Genomic DNA, 24681 nt, shown 5'->3' with positions numbered 1-24681 from the left:
AACTAACGCATTGAAGAGTCCAGAACTGGCATGCGCGGTCTGGCCCAGTTACGGGCATATTTATCCGAAGCCCAACAATGTATGCTTTCTTATTCCCCATTGCCCATCCTCTTCAGTTTCAGCTGCTTGATAAGAAGCCTCAAATCATCACTCGCCCTAGCATACCCGATCAGGAAAGAAGGGATTCCATGCTTAGTCATGCACAAATTCCAGTCCAGAAATCACGTGACTCAAAAGATCCCGAATTTTCAACCCCCGGAGTCCCCGGGAAACTTGGAATTGTCAAGTTTGCACTGTCTGCCTTGATTTCAAACACGACCCTCCAACCAAATCAAACCAAGCAAACACCACCACTCATCATCACACCGCATCGCGCGGGCACTACTGAAGCGTGTCGGTTTTGCGCTGAGCAAGTTGTATTTTTTTTTTCTGCTTATTTGGGGTTTGTTTTTCTTCTATTTTGTTGATTATTTGTGTGGGTGGCGATCTGTTTTTTTTTTCTTGCTTTACACCCCCTGGGGAGAGAGAAAAAGAGGTGGATTGCACGCGGTCATATTGCTGTTATCGCAATTTCAACAGGCACAAGAACAAGCGGTGCATTAGGAGGGGTTGCTTCATCAGACGCAAATCTTCACAGTTCAAGAAAAGAGTTAACTTGTTCCAATTTCTTTTGCCACTGACTGATTCCACTACGTTTTGTTTTTGTGGCGCTGCGTGCGCTGAAATCCCCCTCCAAGGTGAAGGGAGGTGTGCATCCCAAGTCACCAAGCCCATTATTCCTGCTTCGTTTCAATCAATCTGAGGAGTTGTTTTATCGGAGCTGCGCGACGTTATTATTTGCCCGGATCCAGCATGGCCTCTCCATCTACGCCTCAAGCCCATCGACCATCTACTTCCAGCGAGTCACAGCAAGCCCCGCCCCATCATGCCCACATTGATCAGAACAACGTGCCAATCGGAACCAGCAGCTATCAAGCCAATGATAACCAGTTGGCCGGACTCGTAGAAGCCGCAACCGCTGCCGCCGGTCAGGATGTCTCCGACTGGGCGGCTGCCGCGGCAGCGGCGGCAGCAGCCGGCCATCATCAACTGGAAGGGTATGAGCCGGACATCCATCTAAGCGATGATACATTTGTGGAAGGCGAGCTTGGGAATGTTGGTTCGGGACGTTCGTTGCGAGGGCAGAGCCAAGGTGCCCAAATAGGCCTGTCGCGTGCCGTGTCCAAGAAGAGAAAACGCGAAGAAGCTCTCGATCCGGCTTTGACCGGCGCCGGCGCCGGGACTGGAACTGGAGCAGTCAGTAGTGGCGGCGGTGCTGCGAGCAGAAACCAGCAGCAGCCGATGGATGGCAACAACCTCGACTTCCGCGGCCTCATTCCTCAACAGTCAGCTAGCGAGGCGCGAGCGGCTGGGGTGCATTCCGCGGCAGCCTTGTTCCGGCAGCCATCGAGCAATAAAAAGCACACCCGACCCCCGATCTCGCGGCTTTTCGCGTCCCTCGAGCTGTCTCCGGAGAATTTCCTCCATCTTCAAGCCGCGGCGAAGAGCTACATGCTTGATGAGAACCACCCGGAGAGACGAGACTGCGTCGGTCAGCGCGGTCGAGGCGACAGCGAGATGGTCAAGCTGCGTCTGTACAACTGCGTCAAACATTTCCTCGAAGTTGAAGGGTACGGGGAGAGGTTCTTTGGTGAACACGTAGTCAACGAGGGTATGCCACCACGACAACATGTGTGGCCCCGAGACCAGCACAAGATCATCTCGCTCGTCATCCCCTTGCTTCGGCGCATGGTCACCAACGAGCGACAGCGACAGTATGCGATTGAAACGCGCAAAGGCGGCAAGGAGGAGCGCCGAAGACGGAAGACTGACGAGGATCTCCGCGCGTCACAGTCGAGCGCCCCGTCACCGAGCCAGAAGCAAGATCAAGACTCGGCGTCTAATCGGGGAGCAACGCCACAGTCGCGGTATCCCCCGCCACTGCCCATGCCACCGATGGTGACTGAGTCGAAGCCGGAGATGGGACTGGGATTGACGGATATGGTATTGGAGGGGTATCCGCTCGAATGGGATGCGGTCTCCAGGGCGTACAGTGTGTACAACCAAGATTATCAGCTGGATAATCTCTGGAGTATCTCGGGCCTGGAGCAACCTAATTGGTGGGGTCTCTTTGCAGCCGTGGACAGCCACTATCAGGTATTTCACCAGGGGAATCCGGATGAGTGCAAGCGGGAATGCGAGGACGACTATGTGAACCACCTTGTTGGATCGGAAAACGTTGCGCAACTCGGATGGCGGATTGGAAGCAGCGACAACCCCGCGGCACGGAATGAATTGTACGCTACCTTACCCCCTCCCTTTCCTCCAGCGGATAACTGTATCCAGCTAACGTCGTGAACAGTGCCAGTAGTATCACACGGGATGTCAGCCGCATTATCAAGACCAATCTCGCTGCCAAGCGCAACGGGCAAAGCGACACTGAGCAGTCGACAGTCTCCACGACGCAGCAGACCGTGCGACGGCAGAATAACCACCACCATGACACAACCCCGATCACGCTCCGCATCAACGTGGTTCAGGATGGCAAGCGCGTGGTGCCGAAACTGGACGTGCGGGCGGAGCAATGTCCGGACCTCGGGACTATGCGGCAACTCATCATGTCGCGCTTTGGCCACCAGCTACCCGTGTCGGCGCTGAACGAGAACAGCGAGGTCGACCCATCGCGCTGGACGGTCAAGGTGTGGCTTCCTGAGGGTCTGACGACGGTGAACAACGACGGCGAGTGGACGATTGCGCAGTTGTCGGCGGGGACGGTGGATTGGATGGACGGCGATCTCAAGGTGTTGGTGGACTTGGGAGCGGCAATGCCCTCGGTCAGTGGGGGTTAACGGAGGTGCAATAAGCGTCGCACGACGGCCGCGATATGACTGCCATGTCTATATTCCTGTACGAAGTTTTTGTTCGTGTGCATGTGTCTTTTGCCTGTCACTCTGTCATGGTGCGGCCATTTGCTTCTTGTAGATACCCTTTTGATTCTTCCAGAGGCATTTCCAATTACCAAAGCTCTGGTATCCCTCTATGCATGTCAAAAATGTCATTATCCTCGGTCCATTCTTCAATCTACAAAACTTCCTCTGTGAAGATGAGGGACGGTCACGCCCGCCCCTCTCGCGATATGGATTCCGAAGGGCAACGGAAACCGGTTTCCGTAGTGCCATCCCCTGGCCATCTTCTCCAGGTTTTCTCCAGACCATGCGCCGCTGTGGGTATGGGGAAATTACATGCGTTGGTCTAAGCTTACTTTATCATGATCGATGTCAATGATCGATATGTTTATCAGATAAATCATTCATTATTTGGCTGTGAATGCCTTCGCCGTCGTTGTGTTACTGATTCCGGTGTTCTCTCGGGGGGTTCTCGGCATTCCTCTCACACCGAAACTCACGTGACGCACAAAGAATGTGCCGCACTGACCTTATTACTGGAAATGGACATGTTCCTTTTGCCCAACTTGGCTAGCCAACCGGCCCCTCCAAATTACGTATGTTACTTCTAGATGTCCTTTTAGGGTTTAACCTTCATTTTGTTAGCCGGGCCAAGACCGGCTGTGGCTCGCGCCTCGTCTCTGGGATCCAACCAGAGCATTCGGCTTGAAGGAAACGCGACGTGCAACTCTAAAGTCTCTCTAACAGCAACGCGAAGCCCGACGAACCGGTCCTCGAATTATACCCGAACAAACCGACGAAGAGCCTGCGGCGAATTTCTTTCTCAATGCAACCGTGGCGCCCCCCTGTCCCCCTCATTTTCAGCAAGTCATGATCCCACGATTCGGCCCATTGCCGAGTCCCCTCGGGACGGCAGTGGAGAGTTACCCCCACTTGTCAAGGGTATTGAAGGTGGAGGATTGCTTGGAATTGCCTCGACTTTCCTGGATAGGAACCAAACTAATCAAGGCTTTTTTATCACAACATCGGCTTCCAGATGATTCCACCCTCAGTGTACGAGTGTAGGTGCTTTAATATACGAGAAGATAGGAGAACGAGAGAAAAAAAATTTTTTTTCTTCTCTCCCCCCTATTTATTCAGCCTCACCTCCTCCCTCTTCACCCTGTCGGACAGTCTGCTGCAGACAAGCGGGATTCTTCCCATCGATCAGTGACTTTAGCTAGTTTCTGATCCCTCTTAGATTGCGAATCCCTCGGCTCACCCATCATGGCGTCTCCCCCCAGCCCAGATGTCATTGAGCACCATGCCAAGGAAGAAGGCGCATTCTCTGCGCAGGACCGGTCCGACACCCTGGACGACCTCATCGCTAATGCCAAAGCCGCCACAGAGAAGGAGCAGAAGATGAGCCTGTGGCAGGGTATCAAGCTGTATCCTAAGGCCGTCGCATGGAGCGTGCTCATCTCCACCTGTATTGTCATGGAAGGCTATGATATCTGTCTGGTCGGCAACTTCTATGGCTTCCCGCAGTGGAATCGTAAATATGGCGAGCAATTGCCCGATGGAACCTATCAAGTGCCCGCGAGGGTGAGTGCAGCTGTCTCGGCCCATGAGATCCGCGGGACGGTAGGCTAACGTAGTTCGATGTTTTTAGTGGCAATCGGCTCTGAATAACGGTGCGGTCGTCGGTGAGATTATTGGTCTGATGATCAATGGTTGGGCGTCGGAGCGCTTCGGTTACCGCTACACGATCATGGCCTGCCTGATTTGCTTGACCGGGTTCATTGCCATCTTCTTCACGGCGCAGAATGTGCAGGCACTGTTGGCGGCTGAAATCCTGTGCGGTGTTCCGTGGGGTGTCTTCCAGACCCTGACCATTACCTATGCGTCGGAGGTGTGCCCTGTCGCGCTGCGCAACTACCTGACCTGCTACGTCAACTTCTGCTGGGGTCTTGGCCAGCTGATCGGCATTGGCGTGATCAAGTCGATGCTGACCCGTGAAGACGAGTGGGCGTACCGGATCCCGTACGGTCTGCAATGGATGTGGCCCGTGCCGCTTTTCCTCGGCGTGCTGTTTGCCCCCGAGTCCCCCTGGTGGCTGGTGCGCAAGGGCCGGATTGAGGATGCGAAGAAGTCTCTGCTGCGGCTGACCAGTCTGAACCGCGAAACCGACTTCAATGCCGACGAGACGATTGCCATGATGGTCCACACCACCGCCCTGGAGAAGAAGATCACGAGCGGCGCCACCTACTGGGACTGCTTCAAGGGTACCGACCTCCGCCGTACGGAGATTGTCTGCATGGTCTGGGCCATCCAGAACCTCAGCGGCAACTCCTTCTCCAACTACTCGACCTACTTCCTGCAGCAGGCCGGTCTGAATGAGCAGGATTCGTACTCGTTCGCCATGGGCCAGTATGCGATGAACATGGTCGGCGTCTTCGGTGCCTGGGGTCTGATGAGTCTGGGTCTCGGTCGGCGCACCCTGTACCTGCTCGGTCTGTGCGGTCTGTTCACCATGTTGCTCATCATGGGCTTCCTGGGCCTGGTCCCCGAGTCGCAGCGTGAGAAGGGCGCCATCGCCACGGGCAGTCTCATGCTTGCTTGGGCCATGTTCTACCAGCTCTCCGTCGGCACTGTCTGCTACTCGCTGGTCTCGGAGATCTCCACCCGCCGCCTGCAGATCAAGACGGTCGTGCTGGGTCGCAACCTGTACAACATCGTCGGTATCATCACCGGTGTCCTGACCCCGTACATGCTCAACCCCGGTGCCTGGGATTGGAGCAACTTTGCCGGTTTCTTCTGGGCCGGTCTCTGCTTCCTCTGCATTATCTACACCTACTTCCGTGTGCCGGAGCCGCGCGGTCGTTCATTCGCCGAGCTCGATATTCTGTTCGAGAAAGGTGTCAGCGCTCGCAAGTTCGAGTCCACCAAGGTCGAAGTCTTCGAGGAAGAGGTCGACAAGAGTGTGGCTGTCGGGTACAGGGGTCCAATTCATTGACCTTTGAATTCATGGCATTGATGATGCTACGATTTGTATGTAAATCACAGTCAATGTAAATATTATATTTTTTGTGCTTCTACAAGCTTCTTCCTGAAACACGGAACAACTTTCCGTGTGCTCGTAAGCGAGGTACTTGATCGAGGGGCTTCTGGCCATAGAACCTTCGTTGTATTCCTCGGCTTTGTCGCCTGTGAAGGATAAGGGAGGTTCCCGTCGTCAATCGTTGATTGGCAGGAGCTAAAACCCGCTTAACCAATCTTGGCAATGGATCAATACCGTATTTGACGACGAAGTTGACATTAACTGAGTAACTTACTCGTACTTGCTCGTGCTCGTACTCGTCGAGATTTCGTAGAAATTTTCCAGTAAAGTAACTACTACAACGTAACTTTGGAAATTTTGAAACGCATGCGTGACATATCAGACGATGGGAACAATAGCGAATGTGATGAGTTGTTTGCAAACAAGTGGGTTTTGAAGGAATTCCTCTTACTATTGCAACTACACGAGCTCCCATACTGCTGTAATCTTGATGCTCCTGCTCCCTTCTTTCTTCCTTCATGTTCTGTCCCGCTTTGCGTACGAAGTGCTTGTGTGCCCTTAATGACTCCTTGTACAGCGTACGTAGCCAAGTCTACGAGTAACTTATATGGATGTCCACTTCGGCCTCGTCGCAGAAGCTCTGCCGTGTTGCAGTATACAATGTATGGAGAGACCTGTATGGGGACCGGATCAAAGAGTGGTGGGAGATGCCGCAGGAGCGAATCCAGCTGGCGATGGATCGAAAGAAATTCCCCTCACATCCAGGAGGTTATCGGGCGTGAAGGCGGGAATGAGTATCGAGAAGGGCACACAGGGGAAAGACCCTGGCCCTGGTATGACAGCGCCTTCATGCGTCTCCCCATACATTGTATAATGTAACACTGCAGAGCTCCTGCGACAAGACCGATGTAGACATCCATATAAGTTACTCGTAGACTTCGCTACGACGTACGCTGTACAGTACTGACAAGGAGCCATTGAGGAAGAGGAAAGAAGGGAAGAGGGAGAATGTGAGGCGGAAGTGTAAATGTCGCTAATACCACCAACACAAGGAGGGGCTCGCTTGACAAGCCCACGTGACCACGCCATTACTCCTACTATCCATTCGAGCCCTCATAGATCTTGGCGAACTTGAGGAGCAGCTCGTGTTACGTTGAGCCAACGTGCGAATAAGTAGTGGGTGGAAGAAGAATTACGAACTCGCACAACAAAACAACCGGACGAGGGAAGGCCCACCTTGCACGTGACGCCCTGGGGGCCGGCCAATGAGCATCAAGATTAAGGCAGTGTGGAAGCTCGTGTGCAATAGTTAAAGAGGAAAAATAGTTAAGGGAATACGGAGTACCAAGCGTCGTGGGGCCTACGTTGCCAGCTCTCGCCACCCCCCGTCCGGAATACGTGACAAAATTCAGGCCAAGCCTCCCAGCAATTGGGGCAGTGGCGTAGTTGGGAGCGCGTCAGACTGAAGTTACTCAAACTCGGTCACTTTGGTCCCTCCTCAAGAGGGAGCAGAGCATCTGAAGGTCACCGGTTCGATCCCGGTCTACCCCAATACGTTTCTTTTTTTCCCCTCAATTTTTTTTTCCAGCTACGCTGGTGAAAAGACGTCCTTAGCTAGAGCGTCAATTCTTTTGTAACCAAGCAATTGAGCCAGGGGTAACTGGAAAACATCATGTATTCTAGAAATCGATCATTCGCTACATCTAGTAGTAGACCAGAACTGAACGATGGTGGATCCGACCGAATCCATCTACACCTCCAAGCGCAACTTCTCCAACTCGCGAATCTGCTCCTCGATCAAAGCCGCCTCCACCTCGGCATCCCGCAGCTTCTTGTTCTCCGTCTCCTGCACCTCCGGACGCACCTTCTCCTTCCAGCCGGGGGCGTTGACGATGGCCTTTTGCCGACGGACAGTCTCCTGGGCCTTGGCAAGACGGTCCTTGGCCTTCTCTTCTTGCTCGAGGGCGACCTCCTTGGTGACCTTGAGGTAGACGGCCGCGGCGGCACCCACGGGCGAGACGACGGTACCCGCGGGGCGTGTCTTGTTCTCCAGCTCCTGCACGCTGATGTTGCCCACGTACTTGCCGCTGAGCGACTTGATCGCCGTGAGCTCCTCGGAGATAGTCGCGTGGCTGGTTGGGTCGTGCGCCTGCACGATGATGTCGCCCTTGGTCTTGATCTCGTACTGCGCTAGGATTGACCGGATCGCCTTCGACGTGTCCAGGACGAGCTCATAGGCGGTTTCCGCGGCCGGATCCTCGAACTCCGCGCGGTACTCCGGGTAGGCGGCCGTCATGATTGACTCATTGGTGTCACCAGGCCGCCGTGGCAGCCGCTGCCAGAGCTCCTCCGTGATGAACGGCATGATCGGGTGGATCAGCGCCAGCGCGCCCTCCAGCGCCGTGTACAAAGTCTGCTTCGCGCTCTCTTGTACCTCAGCGGGCGCGTCCGGAGTGAGAAGCGACTTGGAATTTTCGATGAACACGTCACACAACTGCGAGTACCAGTACTGGTAGATGGTCGAGGCGGCCACCGCGAATTCCCGCTCCTCCAACGCCTCGTTGGCGAGCTTGGCGGCAGTGTTGAACTTGTGCAGGATCCATCGCTCCGCCAATGTCTCGCGGCCCGTCTTCTTGGGCTCGGCCAGCGGCTGGAAGTTGTCGCCGAGTTTGCCCAGGACGTACTTGGTGGCCTGGTAGATCTTGTTGCAGAACCGACGGTAGCCGTGGATCACGAGCACGTCAAAGTTGATATCGCCACCTGTTTGCGTTAGTCTGTCTTCTATCATGATTTAATCGAAGAGGGAGGAACTCACCGCCAGTGGTGTATTGCACCAGAGAGAAGCGGAGTGCATCTGCACCGCACTCCGGAATGCCCTTGGGGAAAGCCTTCTTCTGATACTTTGTAGCGGTAGCGATTTCCTTCTCGGCAAGGTTGCCAGTCAACAGCTTGTCATGGAGCGCCTGAAGCGAAATACCCTCCATAACATCCAGCGGGTCAATGACATTGCCCAGCGACTTGGACATCTTGCGACCCTCCGAGTCACGAATCAACGAATGGCAATACACCTCCTTGAAGGGGACCTTGCCCGTCAACTTCAGACCGAGCATGATCATTCGTGCAACCCAGAAGAACAAAATATCCCAACCGGTCTCCAGAATTGTCGTAGGATACAGTTTCTCCAGATCGGCAGTCTGATTGGGCCAGCCCAATGTCGCAAAAGGCCAGAGGCCAGAAGAGAACCACGTATCAAGCACGTCGGGATCGCGCCGAAGGGTGAACTTCTGGCCCGGGAACTTAGCCTCAGCCTTGCGACGCGCCTCCTCCTCAGTGCGACCAGTCACCCACAGGTTGCCGTCAGCGTCATCACCCTTCTGGCCCTCGATCTCGACAAAGTAGGCGGGAGCCTGGTGACCCCACCACAGCTGGCGCGACAAACACCAGTCGCTAATGTTGCGAAGCCAGCGGAAGTAGCTCTTCTCAGCCGACTCCGGGCGGATGATGATCTCTCCGTTCTCGACCGCCTTGATGGCGGGTTCAGCCAACGATTCCATCTTCATCCACCATTGCGGCTTGAGAATCGGCTCGATGATATCGTTGGACTTGGCGCATCGAGGGATCTTCATCGGGTTGTTCTCCCATTTGACGTACAGGCCCTTCTCCTTCAGCGCCTCGATGACCTTGTACCGGGCATCGAATCGCTTCATTCCAGCGAATGGACCAGCCTTCTCGTTGAATGTGCCGTCGTCGTTCATGATCGAAATGAATTCAAGATTGTGCTTCTGGCCGCGGGCAAAATCGTTGAAATCGTGAGCTGGCGTGATCTTGACCGCACCAGTACCGAACTCAGGATCAACACTGTCATCGGCCACAATGGGCAGCAAGCGATCCACGAACGGATGCTTGGCCTTCTTGCCGATCAGGTGCTGGTAGCGCTTGTCATCCGGGTGCACCGCGATACCGCTGTCGCCCAGCATCGTCTCTGGACGTGTGGTGGCAATCTCAATCCGTCCCTCACCTCCTTCGATCTCATAGCAGAAGTGAGTGAGAACACCGAATTCGATCTTCCTGTCGTAACCGGGCACCTCCAACAACGTGCGACCTTCCACCTCCTTGTTCTCCACCTCGAGATTCGACAGAGACGTGTTCAGCGCAACGCACCAGTTCACCAAGCGGTTCGCCCGGTAGATGATGCCTTCCTCATGCAGCCGAACGAACGTTTCCGTGACGGCGGCGGAGAAGTTCGGGTTCATGGTGAAGGCCTCGCGACTCCAGTCGAACGAACCACCCATCCGCCGAAGCGCGTTCGTGATGTTCGCGTGGTACTTATCCTTCCATTCCCAAACTTTCTTTGTGAACTCCGGCCGTCCCAGATCATGCCGAGTCTTTTTCTCTGTGCGCCACAACATCTTCTCCACGACGCTCTGTGTGGAAATGCCGGCATGGTCCGTACCCGGCAGCCAGAGAGTCGTCTTGCCCTTCATTCGCTGCCAGCGGATCAAGGTATCCTGCAACGCCTCCATGAGAGCGTGACCCATGTGCAACGACCCGGTGACGTTGGGCGGCGGGCAGGACATGACGAAAACGCCCTTGGGACTGACATTCCCATTCTCGTCAAACTTGGGCTGAAAGAGCCCACGCTGCTCCCACCACTCGTATCGGCCCTGCTCGATGGTCTTGGGATCGTAGGCATCCGTTGTCTTCTCTTTCTCGACCTTTGGCTTCTTTTCAGTCTTTGGCTGCGCCGGCTTTGCGGCTGCGGCCTTTGCTTGCTTCTCGGCAAACTTCTTGGCCTTTTCGGCCTTGCGGCGCTCCCGCTCCACTGAAGTAATATCAGCCATCTGTTTCTCTGGCATTTGCAAATTGGATTACGACATACGTTCTTTCTCAGTCTTCACCTTCGCAGGCGCGGCGCCATCGTTCGCACTCTCAGCCTGGCCAGAAGGATTGGTTTGCGCATTGGCATCGGTGGCAGGCGGCGCGTCAGTCTGGGGAGCATTCTGCTGGCCCACTAAGATCAACGGCATCAGCCTCGGAAATGTCCAAACCAGGCGACAGCTTCTTTAAACCGCAATTGCGCGATCTTAGCGAGGTGTAAACTCACGGGTATTCTGAGCCGCCGCAGAAGTTTGCGACATTCTGAAAGAGTATGCGAACGGAGACGCGATTCTCCAAGGCGCTCGACGCGCCACAAGACTCCGGATGAGTATTTTGGACAACGGGAAGTGGGATATCGCGACAACAGCGAACGATCGCTGTAGACGGAGAAGTGAGCAAGCGCTTTTGCCAGAGATTTTTTTTATTTTCTCGGACCGGAGTGACTCATGGTTCGTCCCGCCGCGGGGCTCCAGGACGGCCATTGGGCGGCTCAATTGGGGAAACCAGGGGCTAGACGGGCCTCAATACTTACTTTGAACAGCAGCAAAACGACGGATTGAAATCCGGTTCCTCCTTGGCAGTTGTTGATATTGAGTTCTTTAAGTTGCTTCAGCCAAAAGAAGCCGAAAAATCGAAAAAGGGCTTGGGATCACGTGCCCCTGCCATTCTTATCGATAAGCAACCCTTATCGATAAGAATTCGCTGGCAAGTGGCAACGGGGGACCCTCTCCAAAGGCGTAGGGCCGACGAAATGAACGATCCTACTAGGAGGGAGTGGAATGGATGAACTCCGTAGTACTATTGTATTACAAAAAGAGACCATCAGAATCCTAAGCACTCATGCGCCTACTTCTCATGAACCTCAATCATTGCAATGTTGGCAACACGTAGAGAAACTATCAAAGACACCGAACACCTGCGCCGCGAATATGCTTTGCAGAACAGATATATAAGCCAGAAGGCCTCCTAATGCGGTCGAGTATTGCAAAGAACGCGGGATCACAGCTGAATGGGGATGAGGAAGTCGGCATGAACAGAGGGGAATGGGAAGGGTGGGAAGGGCGGGAAGTGCAGAAAGAGCGCGATAGCCTCGGACAACTCGCAGTTGCAGAAATATTCGAGCAAAAGGAGCGAGTGCCCCGGGATCGTTGCCGGTATGTCCAGCGTCCAGGACTCCCATAAGTTCGGCATCGCGTTACTTGAGGTGGCAGTGCCGCCACTCCATGACGGCCTGCTTTGGGGTAAAGGCCGAGTATATCCGGTAATAAGAATTAAGAGCCGCTGCTGTTATGGTTCTGATTCTGGGCAGCTTGTTCGGCCCGGATGGGAGCGAAGTACGGGTGTGCCATAGCCTCCCGAGCAGTCAGACGTTCCTGGAACCTGTCAGCCAGTGTATTCTTAATGTGTGTGTCTCTGATTTGTCGCAACATACCGCATGGTCATAACGGAGAAGTTTGTCAAGGAAGTCGAGTGCTTCCGGGCTAATAAAGCGCTGGTTCTCCGCATTGACGAACGTATGCCACGGCTTCTTAGGGTACCGCGCCAAGAGATCGTCATACTGAGAGTCCAACTCGATATCGTACTTGTCCAGGTACTCGAAGAGCTCATCGGTACCAAGAACCTTGGCGATCTTAACGAGCTGATCGGTGTTGCTGTTTCCATGGAAGAATGGCTCCTTCCGGAAGATCATCGAGGCAAACATGGCACCCAATGACCACATGTCGAGCGAGTAATCATATTCTTGGTAATCGACCAGAAGTTCCGGGCCTTTGAAATAGCGCGACGCAACGCGGACATTGTATTCAGTGCCCTTGTGGTAGAACTCAGCGAGACCCCAGTCAATCAGCCGAAGCTGCCCGGCGCATTAGCATATATCCCTAAGCTACGGGCGAGATCCACAAACCTTTCGTTTCTCGTGATCAATCATGACGTTATGTGGCTTGACATCGCGGTGCATGATGCCCTTGCTGTGGCAGAAATCAAGTGCCTTGAGCAACTCGTACATGTAGTAGCGGACGTCATAATCCTGGAACCGAGGATACAGCGTCCGGAAGTCGGTATTATTAATGCTCTCAAATATGAGGCTGGGCGTCTTGCTCTGGCTATCTCGGACCACATCTAAAAGGGCGATAACATTGGGCCCTCCGGCGAGATTCTGGAGGATTTTGATTTCACGCTTGATCTTCTTCTTCTTGACTGGCTTCAACACCTTAATAACGCATTTCTGGTTGTTGACGACATTGATGCCCTCGAACACCTCCGAGTATTTTCCGCGGCCTAGATTGTGAATAGTTTAGCAAACTGATTGGCGACCTGCAGCTGCTTGGCAGGTGCTTACCGATCTTGCGAATAACCTCGTAGTTTTCGAGGCATCCCCACTGGATCTGAACGCTGTCATAATCCCAGTAAGACCTGGGCATATGAGCATTGACGTCGGCGTACACTCGCGCCATTTTGGGTTTGACTCTGGCAGAGATCGGCCCGGAGAAGTCAAATGACTAGAGCGGGGTCAGAACAAAGAGACCGTGATGGCAAAGACAAGCGGACTGAAACACAGGATAAGGACGGGAAGACATACGGTGAAAAGGATCAACGCACAGGACCTGTGGCACCAGCCACACGGAGATTTGCTACGGCAACGAGATAACCGGCTGGTTGGGTTGAGAGCCCAAGAGCTGTGGTGGTGAGGATCTGAGTTGGTCACGTGATAGATAGCGTGACGATTTCTCTGATTGGCCGAGTGCAAGGCGGTGGGAATGTGCGCGATACTGCCGGAAATTTTGGGTTCATTTGACGATCCAAGTCAAAATACAAGGCTACTCACGCGTCTCCCACTTGGTCGTCGTGGTCTGGATTGGCAAAGATGTTTTACGATTTGAATGTGCCATATGCGGCAGATGATGCCGAAATGGCAAATACACTAAGTTTTTTGGCCGAACGTAGGAAAAACGTCTCTGGTGTTAACATGATTTCGCGCTGACAAGAGATCGCAGTGGGCTACACGACCGTGGCGCTCTCTCAGACGGTGACGGGCAAGTTGCCAGCAAACATTGCGCCTCCTAAATTTCCCACGAACCCGCCAAAATCCCTGACGTTATTGACTCGTCTAAATATTGTGCTTTCTGATCCGGCGCAAAACAGCCGACTTACAACACTTACGCAGCTGTATTCAATCATAGCGCTACGCCCAACGAATGAGAAAGCCCTCCTCAATGCTTGCACGAGCCTGGATTGCGATATCATATCAATTGATCTCTCCGCTCGCCAACCATATCACTTCAAAATGAAGACCGTCGCAGCAGCAATTGCTCGGGGGATTCGATTCGAGATATGCTACAGCCCTGGGCTGACTGGAAGCGGCCTAGATGCGCGAAGAAATTTGATTGCGAATGCCATGGCGCTGATTCGAGCGACGAGGGGACGAGGCATCATCATCTCCAGTGAAGCAAAAAGAGCGCTGGGCGTACGAGCTCCCATGGATGTCGTCAACTTAGCCTGTGTTTGGGGACTGTCACAGGAGCGTGGGAAGGAAGCCGTGTGCGAAGAAGCACGGAAGGTGGTCGCTTTGGCCAAGCTCAAGCGCACGAGCTGGCGCGGTGTCGTGGATGTGATCGATGGTGGAGAGAGCTCGAATCAGGACAAAGAAAAGGACAAGCCCGGAAGTAATGGGGATAATCTTAAAAGGAAAACGCCTTCAGACTCGGCTCCAGAGCATGAAAAGCCACTCTCGAAACGAGAAATGAAACGCAGGGCAAAGAAGGCGCGTCTAGAAGCGAATGCAACGGCCTCGTGACAGCCGTTCTCGAGACTATTGGTCATTTCAAATCATGGACAGTGATTCCTCATGGAAAATTTGACAAGATGCCGCTACAAGCGTGATTGCAAACGACAGACATTACTTATATTCCGAATCCTAAGAGGTATCACTATTCATTTGATTTCATAAACTTGCCGGCTCTATTCTAACTTTCGATCATTTAGCCTCCGAGCTTGAAGGTTTGGTAAGAATTCAGCGAGAGTCCGCTGAAATCGATTTCTGTCGAAGAGATTGCCTCTTGTGCGGCAGCGGTTACACTTGTTGCACTGTCGACAGACTCCTGAGCGGCGTCTTCACTCTGATTGGCAACCGGGGTGGAAGTGCTGGACGCAGCTCCGGCTGTTGATGATGGAGCCGGTGGAGGCGTCGTTGTAGCCTGGGTCTGAGAGCTTGACGTACTCGTTGCCTCGGTGCTCTGAGGAGTTTCAGTGCTCTGAGTCGTCTCGGTGCTCGTGGTCTCGGTGCTCGTGGTTTCGGTGCTCGTGGTTTCGGTGCTCGTGGTCTCGGTGCTCGTGGTCTCGGTGCTCGCGGTCTCAGTGCTCCGAGTAGTTTCAGTGCTCTGGGCCGTCTCGGCACTCTGAGTTGTCTCAGTACTCGTGGTCTCGGTGCTCTGGGTCGTCTCGGTACTTTGAGTTGTCTCAGTGCCCTGTGCAGTCTCGGTGCTCGTCGTGCTCGCTGTGCTTGTGCTTGCGGAGCTCATCGAGGCTTGATTTGGAGCCGGAGCGCCAAAGGCAGCCATTGGACACATGCATGCGCAGTTGCATGAGCCGGCAGGTTGGGAACTGGAACCCGCCACGGCAGCTTGGCTCGCGCTCGCTGTCACAGTAGTCACAACCGAACTTGTTTCAAGGACAATCACAGGAGTCGACGTCGAATCGCTGGCCGGTGGTGTCACTTGAAAATCAAGGCTCTGATTTGCCTCCGGTGGAGTGGTCGCCGTTGCCGTCTCAGCCGGATTCGGGGTTGATGGACTTGCGATGGAACCGGGTACTTCAACAAGGGATGATGTATCCAATTGCTCCATTGGCTGCGAAGCGGCTGCAGTAGCCACTGTATCAGTAGCAACCGAACCTGTAGCAGAATCGAAAGTCTCAATTGTTTCCCAGACTGTCGATGTAATTGTCCCAATGCAATCGGGGGCCGAAGAGGTCGTGGCGATGACATCGGGCATGTCTACAAACGATGATGTGTCCGGTGCCGCAATCGGAACCAAAGCGGCAGTAGCAGTCGAGACGACGGCACTGGAATGTTGGACGACGGTATTAAATTGCTGGTCAACGGTATTGATTTGCTGGGCGGTGGCACTGGATTGCTGGACAACGGCACTGGACTGCTGGGCGACAGTATCTGTCATGGTTTCCAATATAGAACTGTCGAAGCTCACAGGCACAAGTCCATCTTAATGACAATCAGCTCTGTCTCGTATATACTGCTCACTGGGAAACTCACGGTTGGTGGCAGTGCTCGATGAGATGGCCGGAGTTGAAACGGCAGGAGAACCACTGTGTTGAGCAACTTGAACAGTCGCAGTGGCCTCAGACTTGGATGCTGGACATTGTTAGTTTACGATCTATCTTGTAATCAAATGGCCATGCGTACTGGTTGTCACCGTAACATGCTGCACGGAAATTTGTCCCAACTCCTCTGGCGCTCCCTGCTGCGCTTGAGCTGTGTGTTTGATTATCGGCGTAGTCGTAGTTCCTAGGTTCAAGAGAACACTAGCTGCATCTGGACTGAAATAGGGTTAGACAACAAATACCAACCACGGGAATATCTGGGGAGATAATTCATACGTTACCACCTCATCTTTGTCGTCGTGCTGGAAATGCCAGAAGGCATTCTTTCCGCCTCTAGGATGCTGATAGTGTGCGAACACTCCCTGTGCCCGTATGCAATCAGCATACACTCAGATATCCCAGATGGCTGAAGTGACATGCCTCCAACCCAGCAACCCAGAGCAACAACGTTGTCACCCCGGTAAATCCGCGGCGGGTCATGGTGGCGCGCACTAGAATATGTCCTCCAAGCTTGGTCTCTTTACCGGTCGCGTGTCTTATCGATATGAATGTCAAGGAAGGTCGAATCTCAAAAATCACCGGCGAAGTGATATCGAAGCCAGCTTCGTCGAAGAGAATGGAAGGAACGAGAAATGAATAAACAAACGAGTGGCTGCGTCCTGCGCACACAACGTCTCTCTACAGCAGGATGCGATAGCAGAAAGATACAGCGCGGACGCTGAAGACTAATATACAAGTGCTAACGAGGTTCACGCTTTGTTAGGGGATGCTGTTTCAGCACGGCGGCCCATCTAAGGGCAACATTTCTCAGTACGGTGACCAAATCCGTCAATCAATCCCCGGAGCATAATCATCTACGGAGATTGGCAGCATCGTGAACTGCATTAATGCCGAGAGTTGACTCCTGAATCGAGCTGAGTGGATCGCTGCTTAGGGTTGTTCATGCAGTCTATTGGCAAAACGGTTTGCGTTTCAGATTGCACACGTGCTTTTTGCCCGTCGTGGATGTAGATCAGGAACTGGAGTTTGTCCGGAGTACAAAACTTTCTTCTTCGAATGCCTTTCTCTTTTTACCCAATTCCGTACATTTGATCATTGAAAGATGGAGTATCCCGTACTCTACCTGAAATTTGGAGAATGCGTTGAAATAAAGCCTCGATCCGGAGTAGTTACATTGGACTGGACAAGGACCTTACCTAAATAGGAAGGTTTCCGCAATTATAGTATATAGATAAGATAATAATGCCAAGACTCAGCCAAATTTTCCCCGAAAATTCAAAAAAAAAAAAAGCTGTGATCAAGCATCAAACAACATTGTGCAGAAACAGCCTCCAAGATGCTTCGGGAAGTGTGAGTGACGCAATCGAAAATGATCTGCCAATCTGCTGACGGTTTTCTTCAGTAAGCCCAAGAATCCGCGGACAGCGCGGATCCTCAAGAAGAGGGAGCCGCAGTTGATCGAGCCGCCGAAACGCACCCTCATCATGCATGGAACAAGATGTCCTGCACCGCTGAGCGTCGTGTTAAAAACCATCCACAGCCTTCGGAATCCTCATTCGGTGATGTTTCACAAGAAAAACGACCATATCTACCCGTTCGAAAGCACGGAAAGCCTCGAGTTTTTGGCGGGAAAAAATGACTGCGCTATTGTGGTTTTCGGCAGCAGCAATAAGAAGAGACCGAACTGCGTGACCATTGCCCGCATATTCAATTCCAAGGTTCTGGATATGGTGGAGCTGTTGCTCATCCCGCATCCGGACACCGAGGCTTTGCCTCCCAACATCGCATTCAAGATGGATATTCCGATCGGAGCGCGACCAATGATTTTGTTCGCTGGAAGTGCTTTCGAGGACGCCACATCCAGCACATATGCTATGATCAAGAGCATGTTCCTCGACTTATTCAAGGGTGAAGACACAGACAAAGTCAATGTCGAGGGGCTTCAGTTCGTCATGATGGTCGGCGCCGACGAACCCTCGGAGCCCGGCCTGAACCCCGTCATTCATGTCCGGTGGTACAAGCTGCGCACGCGGCGGAGTGGGCAGAAACTGCCGCGGGTAGAGCTCGAACCGATGGGTCCCAAGTTCGACTTCAGAGTCGGTCGTGTGCGACAGGCGGACCCCGACGCCATGAAGGAGGCCATGAAGCAGGGCAAGCGACCGAATGAGGAGCCCAAGACCAAGAAGAACATTGGCATGGATGCTATTGGTGACAAGATTGGTCGCATCCATGTCGGCAAGCAGGATCTGAACAAACTGCAGACTCGCAAGATGAAGGGTCTCAAACGACGAGCCGGGGAGGACTCGTCGGATGAGGAGTCTGAGGGCTCTGAGGAAGAATTTGATTATGACGTATCTGATGATGTTATCTCTGAGGACGAGGAGTCGGAGGGAGAGGAGGTTGATGACATGCCGTCGGACATTGAAATGGTCGATGCAGACGATTCTGAGCAACAAAAAGGACAATCGGACGGCGAGACACGAAAACGACGGCGGTTGGCATGATTCTTTCTTTTCTTGTTGTCTATGTTTGGCGTTGGAGTTACGGTTACGGAGCTCAGGACTTAAAAAGAACACTGAGTGTCAGTTTATGTATATCTTTACGCTGAATGGTTAACTTGTCATAATAGCATTCATCATCGTGATTCGTCTTAGGGCTCTTTAGAAATGACTGAAAGGCAGGGTAGGGTTTAGGGCTACCAAGAGATCAATGCCTCAGGCATAAAACCGAACTAGCACGTGATCGTGGCGTCAATCGGTCTTGGCCCCGGGCGGCCGGCGTTCACATGCCGAGGTGAACAAAAGCCGAAATGGAGGGTGTCCCTCCAAAAATATCGCCTGCACCCCATGACTCCGGCTCACTCCGCATTTTGCTTTTGGATATCAAAGAATCTGGGGGTTTTCAGATTTCATGCACTCCCTTACTGCCCCGCTAATACCAGGTCTACAGCGGTAGACTGACTGTCTACCGCGAACAGATAGAATTTCAAGATGGGTTCTCTAATGGTATACCATGGCGCAGACTGATGTCGAATGCAACACTAACGGGAGTTAAGGAAAACCTCGACGCGTTCGCGCTGAATCCGACGCTCAAGCCGTTGTTGACGTTGGTCAAAGGTGCACGAAATGGCGCCGTGTATGGTGCGAAAGTGCGGTTTCCGCATGCCTTGGTGTGAGTCTTCTCTTCATTTACTAGGACTTTTTGCCAGATCCCATGCTAAATTTGATTGATTATATAGAATGATATTCTTGTTTCGATCTGGAACGTGAGTGACAGTTACTGTTCTGTTCGTTGAAATCCAAACTCTGAACTCCGTCGACCATCAGATTTCGAGAGAAACTGCAACTCGTCCTGAGTGCCACAAAACAACATGCGCGGAACTTGGCGTATTTTGCCATGATATACAAGGGCTCGATGCTGGCGCTTAAGTATCTGAACCCCGCTGGTCGGAAGGAAGGGCAATACGATTCGTTCTTGGCGGGGTTGCTTGGAGGATATGTTGTCTTTGGGCGGAATCATAACGGCGTCAGTCAACAGGTACATCACCTCTCCTTTATCAATTCGCTGCTTTTGCTGTTTTAAGAGACTAATTGGTGGGTAGATTGTCATTTACGTCTTTGCCCGAGTTGTGCTGGCTCTCGCCAAACTGTCCATCCAGCCCAACATGCATCCTTTGTCTGGCTTCATCTCTCCCGAGGCCCGAACCAAGATCACAGAACGCGCCTGGCCCGCCTTTGCCAGCTTGTCATGGGCATTTGTCATGTACTTATTCCGCTGGCACCCGGATGCCATTGTCGAAAGTTTGCGGAACAGCATGACATACATGTATGTATCGACTCTCGTTTCTGATCGAGATGAGGCTGACTTCAGTAGTTATTCGGACTCTGATCATTGGACTTCGTTCGAGACCTTACTGATACGGAATAAAGACTCGGAATAGACGGACGAATGGTTACTGTACAGTTGTTTATGCTCATGTATCGCTTGATTAGAATATACCCTGTCTACTGTATTTGACGATCATCCTGTCGGGGAGGTCTAGATCGTGTTTTCTTTGATGACTGGATCCACGTTAGAAGGTCTGTTCAGGATAGCCTCGATGCATGCAGCCGCACAATGAAAAACGAGTATAAATCAAGGTTCACCGTAACTGGTAACTGTAAAACAAAGAAGTAGTGATGATTTTCGAACGGATTAGTGTGTTGTTGATCGTTGACAAGAAAGTCCTGGAGTGATAAGAACATTGCCGATAATCTAAATGTTGATACGCAAGTCGGTGATCTGCGAAGCCTTCTACAATTTGCATCTCGGTCGAAGTCAGTCGTCCTGACCATCCGCACGATGTTCGAGTTGCGCCTGCCAGTAACATTTTCGCTAATCGTCCTCATTCTTGCTCTTCTCCCAACCAATCATGCCGCTGCTGTGAACACCGACCCTCCGAAAAAGGCGACACAAGAGATGCAGCATATCCAGTTCTTCGACTGTGCATGCCAAAATGTAACAAACAGCACCTCCTACCACGATCCCAGTTCTGATCCTCCGGACTTGATCATTCGGAACAGGCTTCCAGAGTCACTTCCAAACGTCGCCATCAAGTTATGGTTGGAAACGGACACTGTGACAGTCACCATCTCCGGAAGTGACTCGAAATCAAAAACTACCGCAATAACTACCACCACCCTTCATCCTGCTGCGGGAAAGGTGGAAACGGGAAATCCGAAAGAAATGACGAATCATCCTAATACTCATATTGATACTCTGGAAACTGAACATTTGGAAGAAACTGAGAAGGAACCGGCGGCAACGCACAACAGCACACCTACTCTGCAGTCGAAGTAACAAGATGAGGAATGGCAAGAACCGAAATAAGGGACGAAGGTGGATACAAAGGTAGCATGCAGGGAATGTAAGTGCCAATGGCCATATTTTGGTATCTTCGAATGGCGCATGCTGAAGATTTGCTGGAGCGAGTTGCCTTGGGTTATTATATTACAACCGAGATCATTTGACAGAATGTCGCCGGGGACTGGTATCCCATGAACATGCAGAGACGACTACTATATTGGAACTATCGCCATTCCAGAGTATGAAATTTTGTGTTGAACCGAGTATGATTCCTCATTATCATATCATTCGAATATCAACTCTTTCTTGTCTGTCCTTCCTTTCTTTGTAGCAAGGCACATTAGGAGTTTTGGTCATTCAACAATGAGTGCCAGAAAGAAATCAAGCAGTTCAACTATGTTTTGTTGACGGTCAGCAGAAACTGTTTCAGCTCAAGACAATCTGTTTCTTTGGTCGCAATGCTGCTCAATACCTCTTATGTGGAAAATAACCACTGAACAAGGCTTTGAAGAACCTCTAGGTACTAGTACTCCCAGTCAATGAAATTGCCCTCAGATTGCAAATTGTCCAGCCCTCCTTATACTCATCGACTACAACAGCATACTAACAGCAACCTCTACATCTTCAGTTCTTCTGATTTTACGGCTACTACACTCTAGATTTTGTCAATCCACAGTGTGTAATGGTGGGACCAAAATCTCGCTCCCCAAAGCATGACACTGGTAGGGCAGAGATGATCATGTGATTTACAAGCAGCCTCTGTGCACAGATGTCCGCAAGACGATGGAAGCACATGATAGGCAGCAATTGATGGGACCCCATTGGCCAGCGGTCAGTTGGTGGGTGAGGAACTCCTGGACCCTGGCAAAGTTCTAGATCGGGACTCGTTGCAAGGTGCGAATCCCATAGGCGCCACGGCGCGCGTTACCTATCGGTTGGCTAAGTTGACGATTGTTTTGGAATTAGCCTGGTTTATGTTTGTTATTTTGGCACTACTTGTCCTCCATACTTTCCGTTTGGGTTAGTGTATTCCGAAGTTACTTTCGGTATCAAAGACTTCATGCATCGAACGCCTTCCCAAATTACGAGCACAGAGTAACTTCTTAGTGTGCACCACGTTACGAAAAAACCCCTGCAAGCACGAATCGTTCTAAACCTTAGCTCCATAACTCCACCTCTGCGGAAATTCTCTGTTCACAATCTTTCCTGGCCTGTTGCTTAGTGATCCGTGGTGACTTTGAATGAACACAGTTTATGTAGTTTCCTTCGCTCACTACCGAGTAACTTGAATAGTATTTATATACCAGTCAACGGAGTACTCCATACTGAGATCTGGACAATTGCTTCGAGCTTAACTCGCTGGAACAGAACTCGCGGAACATTCTCCGTAGTTCACACCGACTACTGTGTTTCCGGACAGGGCACCCCTGTCGCTTTGTCCATGAGTGGAAAACCTTTGTCACCATGCGCCCTAGACGGGGCCACCTCTGTTACCGTTTTGGCAGGGATGCAACAACTCTGTTGAAAACTGCATCATGATCCTTGTCCACTTCCGCATAATGCCGAGATATGGTTCCGACCGCTTACAGTGGAGGAACGTTACCTATATAGAGGTGTTGTTGGTGGCAACTAGCTCTTAGGGCCGCATAAAACGATCCTGCATACAACACGACCTCTATACATTCTAGGGTTGATGGAACGTGTGGTCCGGCAATCGCAAATCTAGCTGAATTTGAACGGAGAATTATTCCACAATGACAGAAACGTCTGCTGAGGGTCAGGCAACCACCACCGCGAGCAATGCCCAGCCAAACGTTGAAGTCGACACTTCGGTGCGCTATCCCTTCCGATGCGGTACACCAAAGCACGTCACTTACTTGACTTGCACAGTATGAGAACGACTCGTCCTATGGTGATGAACTGTACGTAACGTGACGCAATGGCGTTCCGGATACTAAGTGCATGTTGACTCATGTCCTTTGGCATATAGATCATCGTATACTGCATCGCTGACCTCGTCGGTGCTCGACTTTCGTCATGAAAATGGTCGTCGCTACCACAAATACCGCGATGGATGTAGGAACTCACATTACCTGACTACCCAAAATAGATAAACTGACCATTACATTTCAGCCTATCTGCTTCCCAACGACGAATCAGAAAACGACCGCATGGACATGCTGCACGAGATATATCTCATGGTGATGCACCGGAGACTCTATTTGGCTCCGATCAAGAAACCCCAGCGAGTGATCGACCTTGCGACAGGAACAGGTATCTGGGCTATTGATTTTGGTAAGTGTGTTTGCTAGATTCTGTCGACGCAAAGCCTAATGCTGACTCATTGCAGCGGATCAACATCCTCAGGCTCAGGTAAGGAATAACATCGACAGAGTCTCCAGATGAACAGATTGCTGAGACCGGGTCTGTTTGTTCCAGGTGATCGGTTGTGACCTGAGCCCGACCCAGCCGACTATGTCAGTCAACCCTAAACCTCCGTAGGAAAGCTGCTCGACTGACGGGTGATGGTAGGGTTCCTCCGAACGTAAAGTTTTTGGTAGATGACATCGAGTCGGAATGGGCGTATGAAAACGACCCATTTGACTATATTCACGCGCGATCCTTGTCCGTTTCGATCCGGGACTTTGAAAAGCTGATGAATCAGTGCTATCGGTATGCCGATGGAGCCTGTCTCCCTGTTTTTCCCTTCACTCTCTAACGAAATGTAGATCAGTCAAGCCCGGGGGCTGGGTTGAATTCCAGGATTGGAACGGCTACCCCATTTCGGAAGACGGCAGTCTTGACGGTACCGCTCTCCAACGGTATTACCAGGAAGTCTATGGCGCGTTTGAGACGGCTGGCTACGAGGTCGCTCCCGGACCCAAACTGGAGCAGTGGTTCAAGGACGCTGGCTTCGTGAACATCCATGTGGAGAAGTTTGTCATTCCCTACGGCGTCTGGCCAAAGGATAAACATCTTGTCAGTTCCCTGCTTCAGTTGTCTCCAGACAATTATTGAACAACAATCCAGTACTGACATCTTGTACAGAAGAAAGTCGGCGCCTGGTTCCAGGCCCAGGCCGAAGCAAACGGCTTCGAGGCTCTTGCCATGGCCGCCCTGACACGATATAAACAATGGACCAAAGAAGAAGTCATTGCTCTTTCCAGCCAGGCCCGCGCCGACAGCCGGAGTCGCAATATCCATACGTTATTCAACTTGTGAGTACCCGGTAGCTTTTCAACAGTATTACGGATTGCTTTCCATTACATGACTAACCAGAAACAATACCCGCAGCTATGTCGTCTACGGCCAGCGTCCCGAGAATTGACCAAGAGGGAATCCGACATGAACAATGATATACAGTACGCTAAGCGAGAAAGTCCCCGTCGCCACGAGTTTTTGGTCTTCCTCAGATTTGAATCTAACTAGTACTCACGCCATAGCTCATTCTTATGCACTCGTACGTCAGTACATCAGTTAGAACTTCACTACTACTCTTACAAGTAGCTCGCGCACACACCGAAGTCGAAGTGTAGGCTACTACCTGGTGCTACTTACAGATTCTCAAGAATCAAGGTTTCCAATTTCAATAATACTATTCAGGTGCTCCCAAATGAAGTGAGAGAGAGACTCCGAAAG

General features: G+C 51.9%; 11 protein-coding genes and 1 non-coding gene across 12 annotated transcripts; 9 read left to right on the top strand and 3 right to left on the bottom strand.

The window, feature by feature from the left end:
* Positions 1–852: 852 nt before the first annotated feature.
* VTN49DRAFT_6070 (uncharacterized protein) lies at positions 853–2888 on the top strand (the record flags this gene model as incomplete). Its single annotated transcript, XM_069414198.1, has 2 exons — positions 853–2336; positions 2402–2888. 2 exons carry the CDS (start codon positions 853–855, stop codon positions 2886–2888), a joined length of 1971 nt encoding a protein of 656 aa, XP_069265468.1.
* Positions 2889–4211: 1323 nt separating this feature from the next.
* On the top strand, positions 4212–5940 carry VTN49DRAFT_6069 (uncharacterized protein; the record flags this gene model as incomplete). The annotated part of the gene is made up of 2 exons (XM_069414196.1): positions 4212–4529; positions 4597–5940. The coding sequence occupies 2 exons, from the start codon at positions 4212–4214 to the stop codon at positions 5938–5940; spliced, it is 1662 nt and encodes a 553-aa protein (XP_069265467.1).
* Positions 5941–7416: 1476 nt separating this feature from the next.
* On the top strand, positions 7417–7536 carry VTN49DRAFT_t92. The gene has a single exon. It is a non-coding gene; the product is annotated as a tRNA-Phe (tRNA).
* Positions 7537–7735: 199 nt separating this feature from the next.
* Positions 7736–11123, bottom strand: VTN49DRAFT_6068 (uncharacterized protein; the record flags this gene model as incomplete). The annotated part of the gene is made up of 4 exons (XM_069414195.1): positions 7736–8745; positions 8801–10807; positions 10865–10996; positions 11090–11123. 4 exons carry the CDS (start codon positions 11121–11123, stop codon positions 7736–7738), a joined length of 3183 nt encoding a protein of 1060 aa, XP_069265466.1.
* Positions 11124–11832: 709 nt separating this feature from the next.
* On the top strand, positions 11833–12090 carry VTN49DRAFT_6067 (uncharacterized protein; the record flags this gene model as incomplete). Its single annotated transcript, XM_069414194.1, has 2 exons — positions 11833–12017; positions 12075–12090. The coding sequence occupies 2 exons, from the start codon at positions 11833–11835 to the stop codon at positions 12088–12090; spliced, it is 201 nt and encodes a 66-aa protein (XP_069265465.1).
* Positions 12091–12134: 44 nt separating this feature from the next.
* Positions 12135–13316, bottom strand: VTN49DRAFT_6066 (uncharacterized protein; the record flags this gene model as incomplete). The annotated part of the gene is made up of 4 exons (XM_069414193.1): positions 12135–12236; positions 12296–12715; positions 12767–13140; positions 13202–13316. 4 exons carry the CDS (start codon positions 13314–13316, stop codon positions 12135–12137), a joined length of 1011 nt encoding a protein of 336 aa, XP_069265464.1.
* A 410-nt stretch (positions 13317–13726) lies between these two features.
* On the top strand, positions 13727–14656 carry VTN49DRAFT_6065 (uncharacterized protein; the record flags this gene model as incomplete). Its single annotated transcript, XM_069414192.1, has 2 exons — positions 13727–13802; positions 13857–14656. 2 exons carry the CDS (start codon positions 13727–13729, stop codon positions 14654–14656), a joined length of 876 nt encoding a protein of 291 aa, XP_069265463.1.
* Positions 14657–14840: 184 nt separating this feature from the next.
* Positions 14841–16677, bottom strand: VTN49DRAFT_6064 (uncharacterized protein; the record flags this gene model as incomplete). The annotated part of the gene is made up of 5 exons (XM_069414191.1): positions 14841–16078; positions 16130–16228; positions 16280–16413; positions 16474–16538; positions 16585–16677. The coding sequence occupies 5 exons, from the start codon at positions 16675–16677 to the stop codon at positions 14841–14843; spliced, it is 1629 nt and encodes a 542-aa protein (XP_069265462.1).
* Positions 16678–17533: 856 nt separating this feature from the next.
* VTN49DRAFT_6063 (uncharacterized protein) lies at positions 17534–18701 on the top strand (the record flags this gene model as incomplete). Its single annotated transcript, XM_069414190.1, has 2 exons — positions 17534–17547; positions 17600–18701. The coding sequence occupies 2 exons, from the start codon at positions 17534–17536 to the stop codon at positions 18699–18701; spliced, it is 1116 nt and encodes a 371-aa protein (XP_069265461.1).
* A 486-nt stretch (positions 18702–19187) lies between these two features.
* Positions 19188–20137, top strand: VTN49DRAFT_6062 (uncharacterized protein; the record flags this gene model as incomplete). The annotated part of the gene is made up of 6 exons (XM_069414189.1): positions 19188–19202; positions 19253–19368; positions 19436–19462; positions 19524–19734; positions 19799–20022; positions 20071–20137. The coding sequence occupies 6 exons, from the start codon at positions 19188–19190 to the stop codon at positions 20135–20137; spliced, it is 660 nt and encodes a 219-aa protein (XP_069265460.1).
* Positions 20138–20538: 401 nt separating this feature from the next.
* VTN49DRAFT_6061 (uncharacterized protein) lies at positions 20539–21036 on the top strand (the record flags this gene model as incomplete). The annotated part of the gene is made up of 1 exon (XM_069414188.1): positions 20539–21036. The coding sequence occupies one exon, from the start codon at positions 20539–20541 to the stop codon at positions 21034–21036; it is 498 nt and encodes a 165-aa protein (XP_069265459.1).
* A 1760-nt stretch (positions 21037–22796) lies between these two features.
* Positions 22797–24370, top strand: VTN49DRAFT_6060 (uncharacterized protein; the record flags this gene model as incomplete). The annotated part of the gene is made up of 10 exons (XM_069414187.1): positions 22797–22874; positions 22933–22964; positions 23033–23118; positions 23176–23337; positions 23393–23415; positions 23482–23519; positions 23575–23715; positions 23772–24021; positions 24091–24260; positions 24337–24370. 10 exons carry the CDS (start codon positions 22797–22799, stop codon positions 24368–24370), a joined length of 1014 nt encoding a protein of 337 aa, XP_069265458.1.
* Positions 24371–24681: the final 311 nt, after the last annotated feature.

Source organism: Thermomyces lanuginosus (assembly GCF_041956635.1).
Source record: "Thermomyces lanuginosus strain ATCC 200065 unplaced genomic scaffold VTN49scaffold_40, whole genome shotgun sequence".
Lineage (NCBI taxonomy): Eukaryota > Fungi > Ascomycota > Eurotiomycetes > Eurotiales > Trichocomaceae > Thermomyces > Thermomyces lanuginosus.
This window is presented reverse-complemented; position numbering and strand designations above follow the sequence as displayed.